We start from the raw sequence: 8,060 nt of genomic DNA, 5'->3' as shown, positions 1-8,060 counted from the left end.
CCTGCACCAGGTGCGCGGGGTGGTCCTGGGCGCCCTGGGTGGCCGCATGCAAAGCGGGGGGAGCCTCATGTGGGTGCGCAGAATCGTGGGTTCTCTGTCCCAGGTACTTGCACAGCCCTCAGGGGCGCCCACATGGGTGAGCCCGAGGTCGTGGGGCCCTGTGTGGGTGCGCAATCATGGTGGGCGCCCTTCATGGGTGTCTGGAGGGTCATCGTGAGCTCCTGTGCAGGGGCCGAAGGGTAACTCCAGCGCTGGCGGCCCTTCGGGGCCCCTCTGCCCCACCTGCTTACCCTCCAGCTGGCTGGTGATTATCCCGCCAAGACACCAATAACCACAGCCCCCCAACAACGGCAGCCAGGTCACCCAGGTTTCCCTGTGCCCGCAGCCAGGCAAGGTGCTTTACAGATTTCAACTCATTTAATAATTCCCAGAACAATCCTTGGAGGTGAGTGGACCAGGGCTGCTGGTGTTTTTGTATTTCGGAGACAATGCAGAGAATGAAGAACTGACTCCGTGTGAGGTTTCTGAACTAGCAAGTTAGAGTCTATTTGAAACCTTTCTTCATTTTACGACTCTCTTAAGCATTGCATGAGAGGGTCTTGAGACTCAAGTTGACCTTTTATTAATTGTGTGATGGAGAAAAGCACTTACACACCTAGAAGTGCAGTCCCTGACTCTGGGGGTCTCACAGGATTGTTATGAAGAAGGATGGGCTGTTTTATATTGACAGTTACCATGTGCGCGTCTGTTGCACCGGGCCCTGTAGCGGCCTGGGCGTCGTCTCTGCAGTTCTTGCCCTGAGCCTGCGGGGAAGGGCGCGTCAATCCTGTTCTAAAGGAGGCACTGGAGCTTTGTCCAAGGAGGCGCAGGGGCTGTGCGTGGCACCGACCGCCCCCAGGCAGCACACACCCCTGCCACCTTCTGGCCTTTGCTGCACTGGGGTCCAGGCCCCAAAGGTCAGAGCAGAGGGCCTGGGAAGCCCCCATGCGCTGGGTGTTAACCCTTAGTTCCTGGGTGATGAGGGGACCTGGAGCTTCCTGGAACAGGGGCTGGCAGCAGCAGGCCCGCAGGCTTCTCCAGCAAACACGGCAGACGAGCTCACTGTCCTAACGGCGCATCCACACAGCAGTGCTCGGCTGGGAGCATCCGCCGGACGGAGGAGGCTTGTGTGGGTGAGAGGAGCGGAGTTAGAAATGAAAGCAGGAACCTTGTCACCATGTGAAGTAAAAATCATCAGGCACCCACGTCGCTTTCAAGCAGCGACTCAGACACTGTCCTGCTTCCCTGTGCAAAGGGGAATGTAAACCCAGGAGCTGCTGAGCGGTGGAATCCAGGTCCTCGTCTCCGTGAGCCTGGACTTCCCACCACACACCTGGGGAAGCAGGTCCCAGACGGCCGCGCTCTCCCCTCTGCTCATCCCCTGAGGCCTTCGGCGCTCCTGTTTGCTTCCTTGCTGCTTCCGTGCCGCTTCCCTGACTGCGAGCTCCACAGAGAGATGTTCGTCTGTTTAATTCTTTTTTTCTCAGGACCCACAATTTGCCAGGTTGCTTCGTAAATATATATTGAATTTGTGAATGAAGTAGAAATTTCAAAAATAATTCTGGAAGTCCTGGCCCTGCTGTAGCCTCGGGAGCAGGATTTGGTTTGAACCTTCTTTGAGTGAGAACCTCATCCAGCCCAGGGAGCTGTGAGAAGAGAGGCTGCCTCGGATCCCTGGAGCCGGTTCACAGGGCCAGAGACGCCCAATTGTCACACATCCTGCTGTCTTTCTTCTCCATGGAGTTCTGGAATTATTTACAGGTGTGAATTGTTACCAGGCCCTGTCATTATAGATTAGAGATAGTTTAATTCCAAATTTCTGAGAATCCCACTGATCTGGAATTAATGACATTTGGTTGCCTGCTGCTGCTCCTCCTTCTCCTCCTCTTCTCCTCCTTCTCCTTCCTCTTCCTTTTGTGTGTGTTTTGTTTGTTTGTTTGTTTGTTTTTTGTTTTTTTGAGACAGAGTCTCACTCTGTCACCCGGGCTGGAGTATAGTGGTGAGATCTCAGCTGACTGCAACCACCGCCTCCCAGGTTCAAGCGATTCTTCTGCTTCAGCCTCTCAAGTAGCTGAGACCACAGACACATGCCACCACTCCCAGCTAATTTTCGTATTTTTAATAGACATGGGGTTTTGCCATGTTGGCCAGGATGGTCTTGAACTCCTTTCCTCAAGTGATCCGCCTGCCTCAGGCTCCCAAAGTGCTGGGATTACAGGCCTGAGCCACCGCGCCCAGCTGCCTATTCTTATTATTAATGAAATAATAACAACAGCAAACAATAGGAAAAGTGTTCTTCTCTGTTTCATATTTACCTTCCTCAGTTCATTTTCTGTGTGTTCTGCTTTTTTAAAAAATGTGAACATTCTTTTCTTCTTGGTTTTACATTTCACTTTTGAATTTCCTTTTGTGTTTTTTTCAGTTAATGGGTCCTCTTTGGTGCTTTTTGCAGAAACCTTTGATACATTAAAATAATAAGTTGTGTTTAACGTGTCAGTAGAGCCACTGCTGTAACTTCCAGCCATATCTGCAAGATCCGCAGTGGCCTGGAAGGCTCATTTTTCTCTCCCTGGTTCTATCGACTCATAGTTTGGTAACTGTGTGATCTGAATCTCTCTTCTTCTGAAAAGCATTAGATAATGAAAAGAAATGCCAGGGCAACTTTATGAAAGAGAAACAGCATCCCCCTTCTATTATTCCCCCAAACCCCCTACACACACACACACACACACACACACACACACACACACACACGAGCCAGCCGGGGCCAGGATAATGCACACATCAGCAAGAGGCAGGAAGGCTCAACTCAGAGCTGGGAGTCGCAGCTTTCTCCTCCATCTGTCCACACCACCTCCCGCCTCCTGCATCCGTCCACACCACGTCCCTGCTGCTGTGTCTGTCCTCACCACACCCACTCTAAGCTGTCAGGGCCCAACCCCAGCCACCCGCTGTCTGAGGATCTCGGCTCCTCTGATTTCTTTTGTAGACAGCTGAGAGCGACCCCCTCCCTCAGCCCTGGGGCACAGGACTTCTGCCGTGGGTGTATTTGGGAGGCATCTGCGGGCTGCCCTCTGTGCTGGTTCCTGGGAGCCGGCATCTCTCGGGGGACTCGCACATAGGAAGGGCTGATGAAGTTGCTCTTGCTGGCTTGAGATCCCACAGGACCCCAGTTCCATAAGCCGTGCTTCCCGCCAGGAGGAACCGAAGCTCTTGCTCTTCCATCCCAGCAGTCCTCAGCTGCTCTATGGTGTGTCATAAAACAAGAACTCACAATCAGATGCTCACTTTGGCGATAACTTTTGTGTTCTACAGACGAGAAAAGAATGAGAAAGGAAACCCTTCCCAGCACAGGTTGAGGGAGGCAGAGAGGAGGTAGCCATCCTTGGTGAGTCTGGGTGTGCCGTCCAGGCTGCGTGGAGTTTGAGATAAAGACCCAAACATCTGGCGTGGGTGTTTTCTATGCCCCGGCCATCAGATAGCAGACCTGGTTCTGGAGCACAGCCTTGATTTCCCCAGATATCCAGGGACCCACAGAAGCTTTGCTTTGGATGTGTGTGGAGGTACGACCAGACCCCGGAGGGACCGCAGATCTCCCCAGACATCCCCATCCTAGGCAGGCGGATCCACGTCTCAGGGCAGGGGCTGCATCCCCGGGCCACTCAGCTGCTGACCTTTGCCGTGGCTGAGTACTTTTTCAGATTGGCTGCTCTTCCAGGCAAAGGAGCAGATGGATAAAGCCATGCTTCCAAGGCTGGAAAGAAAGAGAAAGGCCGCTTCCCTTACCTGATTGCCCTGGCCAGAACTTCCAACAGTATGTTAAATAGGAGTGGTCAGAGAGGGCATCCCTGTCTTGTTCCAGTTTTCAAAGGGATACTTCCAGTTTTTGTCCATTCAGAATACCTAGGTGCTGGTGCTGCCCCACCCAGACCCCTTTACCGGCAGGGCCCCGTTCCCCAGCGGCCTCCAATGTTGGCTGACAAAATCTCCCAGTCGTTCCTCTCCAGGAGTTCCTCTGCAGGGACAACCAGTCCCCTGCCTCAAGGCTGGACCAAGCCCAGGTGTGCCATGCTGCAGGGCTGCCTGCGGAGGAACACAAGCCCAGGTGTGCCATGCTGCAGGGCTGCCTGCCGAGGAGCACAAGCCCAGGTGTGCCATGCTGCAGGGCTGCCTGCGGAGAAGCACAAGCCCAGGTGTGCCATGCTGCAGGGCTGCCTGCGGAGAAGCACAAGCCCAGGTGTGCCATGCTGCAGGGCTGCCTGCGGAGAAGCACAAGCCCAGGTGTGCCATGCTGCAGGGCTGCCTGTGGAGGAACACAAGCCCAGGTGTGCCATGCTGCAGGGCTGCCTGCCGAGGAGCACAAGCCAGGCCTGGCTGTATTGCATCCTTGGGGAGCTGGGTGCTGGCTGGGTGCCTGCTCAGCCTCCTCCCCGGAGCACCCTCAGCAAACACATGGGAGCCTCTTGTTGGACTAATAGGGCATGTTTGAGAAAATAGTGAGTGACGTTGTTCTGCGGAGAGCAGGGTGGGTGACGTTGAAAGCAGTCAGGAGGTTCAGAGGAGCCTGTGCCAGGGGCTGCGTGGCTGTTTCCCACCGTTGGTGACAAGCATCGCATCTCCAGGTCTCTTAGTCCTGGTCTCCCCCTATGCTGGGGTCCTGGCTTCCTGTCACCTTCACGCCCACCATTTTCCCAAGTGTGGACCTTTCGATCATTCCCACTGGTGAGTTGTGAAGGCCAAGAAATGGAGAGTGGCCACAAATCAGCGCCGGCAGCTTTGGCAGAGGCTGTGGGGAACCAGGAGGCTGGGGTGAGAGCAGACATGGAGGAGCAGCTTGAAGCAGCTTGGGAAGACAAGCCCTCTACACGGCACTGCCAGCAGCGAAAGAAGACGGGGCCCACCTGGGAGATGGGCAGGAGGGGCACCCGACAGCAATGATGTCCAGGTCTGACAGTATGGCATCTGCCCAGGTCCAGTAATTCAGAGTAACCGTTTCCTCCACATGACCAGGTAAACAAATACCAGAAGCATTTTCACAAGAATTGCCATGAAAAATTCAGAGAGCTGTTTACAAGGTTCAAGGTTTTCTTTTTCTCTTTTTGAGAAGGCACCTCCTCTATCACCCAGGCGTAAGTGCGGTGGCACAGTCATAGCTCACTGCAGCCTCAACCTCCTGGGCTCAAGCAATCCTCCCACCTCAGCCACTCACATCCCTGGGACAACAGGAGTGCACCACCGTGCCTGGCTAATTTTTAGTTTTTTTAAATATTTGTAGAAACAGAGTCTGACTGTGTTGCCCAGGCTGGTCTCGCTCTCGGGCTCAAGCAGTCCTCCCACCTTGGCCTCCCAAAATGCTGGGATTACAGGCGTGAGCTACCACGCCCGACTCAAGATTCAAGTTTTAAGGCCCTATTGGTCAGAACTAAGGGTGCTTCTGCCCAACCTCAACAGCTCCCAGGGGAGGCTGCACTGTCTGAGCCCAATCACTTACCGGGGACATCTCAGATCAGATGAGGAGCCAGTGGGGAAGAGGAGAGACACACTGTTCAGAGCTCTGGCAAGATCAGACACCGAGGAGGCGCAGTGTCTGCGAGGCTCGGATGAAGGGCACGGGTTTGCTCTCTGTTCGTAGCTGGTTGGGCACAGGTGGAGCTGGGAACCTCAGGCTTAGGCCTCAGGAGTTATCTGTCTGTACTTGCTGCATCCCCTGGCTCACAAGTCAAACTTCAGGTAGGCAAGAAGGGGAAGAGGTGTCTTCCTTAAAATAGCTTGCACTTGAATTTGAAATTGTCTTGGCCGGGCACGGTGGCTCACGCCTGTAATCCCAGCACTTTGGGAGGCCAAGGTGGGTGGATCACGAGGCCAGGAGATTGAGACCATCCTGGCTAACACGGTGAAACCCCATCTCTACTAAAAATACAAAAAACAAGACGGAGCCACTGTACTCCAGCCTGAGCAACAGGGCGAGACTCTGTCTCAAAAAAAAAAAAAAGAAAGAAAGAAAGAAATTGTCTGAGTCTCTGGGCTAAAGAGAGAGAGGCCTTTTCCTTTCTATTGTAGTGAGAAGAAACCAAAGAATGTTCCAGGGAGCAGAAGGTGCTGCCTGAGTTCTGGACGTGGGAAGAACACAGACCTTCTCATGCGGCTAGGAGGAGCCCCCAGGACACCTGTGTGGTTCAGAAACGCTGCCACATAAATTGCGCCTGAGGTGGAGGGCTGTTTGCAGGATGAAGTCAGAACTTCTCTCTGGGATGCTGACCCATAGCACGGTGCTTCTCACCAATGGATGAACTAGCACAGGACCGGAAACCCCACTGGGGAACATTTGGATGCCGCCTTTTCCTTCTTGTCTGTCCAGGTCTCCGAGGTGGAGCGGGACAGCGGGGAGCAGGTGCACCCTCAGTAAACGCCCAGGCCACACAAGACTCATAGCTCTCCCTGGTCTCCCTGAAGGGCCAAATTACATGCTTAGGAAATGCATTCTGGCGCCTGGAAGGAACATATTACAAGTGTATAAATAATATTGGTTATTTTTAAACAATCTGCTTGCCTTCCTAAACTTGTAAGCTAAAAGAGAAGATTCATATTCTAGAATTATGCCTATTATGCTTCATTTGGATGTAGTTTATTGACCAAAATATTCCCCTTAAATACCAAAACAATTTGAGACTGATTTTTCTGTCTGAAAGAAACACTGTTAAACCTGAAAGTAGAATCTTTGTACGTAATTCTCCTGGGGCCATGTGTCAAATCATAATTTCCAGGCCCTGCGATTGCACTGTAATTTTCCATTGACAGAGCTCTGTGCCAAACAACATGCTTTGATTTAATCCTCACAGAGGCTCTAGGAATTAGGTGTTGTTGCTTTGTAGAAAAAGAACTGCTCCCCGCCATCAGTCATCCAGCCAGGAGTCGAGCTGCCCAGCCTGGCCCGGTGGCCACCGTTGGCTCGACAGAGACGCTGTCTCTTGCCACTGCCAGCCCCATCACCATCCTGGGAAGGAGGCCCTATAAACGCACCTCCTGAATATTCATGAAAAACATCAACAAGAACGCCTTTCTGGGAAGTTCAGCTGAGGCCTTTATTGCAAGGCGAGAAGAGTCCAGCTCCCTGGGGATGTCAAGGAAGATGCTCTTCTCCACTGCCACTCGAGGCGACCCTCCTCTGGTATCCTGGGCCTCACTGAGACGCTTTTCCTTTCTGCACAGATCATCACCCTGAGGGATTACGTCCCCAGGATCCTGGGACCCGAGGCCTTCCAGCAGTACGTGGGCCCCTATGAAGGCTATGACTCCACCGCCAACCCCACTGTGTCCAACGTGTTCTCCACGGCCGCCTTCCGCTTCGGCCACGCCACGATCCACCCGCTGGTGAGGAGGCTGGACGCTGGCTTCCAGGAGCACCCTGACCTGCCCGGGCTGTGGCTGCACGAGGCCTTCTTCAGCCCATGGACGGTCCTCCACGGAGGTGAGTGAGTGCGGTCCCTGCAGCTGGTCCCTGTGAAGTCGCCCTTCTTTTTTTATATTTTTATTTTTTTATTATACTTTAAGTTCTAGGGTAAATGTGCACAACGTGCAGGTTTGTTACGTAGGGTAGACATGTGCCCTGTTGGTTTACTGCACCCATTAACTCATAATTTACATTAGGCATTTCTCCTAATGCTATCCGTCCCCCTGCCCCCACCCCACGACAGATGGGGTGTGATGATCCCTGCCCTGTGTCCATGGGTTCTCATTGTTCAATTCCCACCTATGAGTGAGAACATGCGGTGTTTGGTTTTCTGTCCTTGCGATAGTTTGCTGAGAATGATGATTTCCAGCTGCATCCATGTCCCTGCAAAGGACATGAACTCATCCTTTTTTATGGCTGCATAATATTCCATGGTGTATATGTGCCACATTTTCTTAATCCAGTCTATCACTGATGGACATTTGGGTTGGTTCCAAGTCTTTGCTATTTTAAATAGTGGCACAATAAACATACATATGCATGTGTCCTTATAGTAGCATGATTTATAATC

General features: G+C 52.7%; 1 protein-coding gene across 1 annotated transcript in view; it reads left to right on the top strand.

The window, feature by feature from the left end:
• Positions 1 to 8,060, top strand: part of TPO (thyroid peroxidase) — a 132,527-nt gene that overhangs the window by 68,031 nt on the left and 56,436 nt on the right. Inside the window, exon 8 of the mRNA XM_011989529.1 lies at positions 7,249 to 7,507. Within this exon, the coding sequence (XP_011844919.1) occupies positions 7,249 to 7,507 (259 nt within the window). The remainder of the gene's footprint in view (positions 1 to 7,248; positions 7,508 to 8,060) is intronic.

The sequence above is a fragment of the Mandrillus leucophaeus genome, unplaced genomic scaffold (assembly GCF_000951045.1).
Source record: "Mandrillus leucophaeus isolate KB7577 unplaced genomic scaffold, Mleu.le_1.0 Scaffold355, whole genome shotgun sequence".
NCBI classification, from domain to species: Eukaryota; Metazoa; Chordata; class Mammalia; order Primates; family Cercopithecidae; genus Mandrillus; species Mandrillus leucophaeus.
This window is presented reverse-complemented; position numbering and strand designations above follow the sequence as displayed.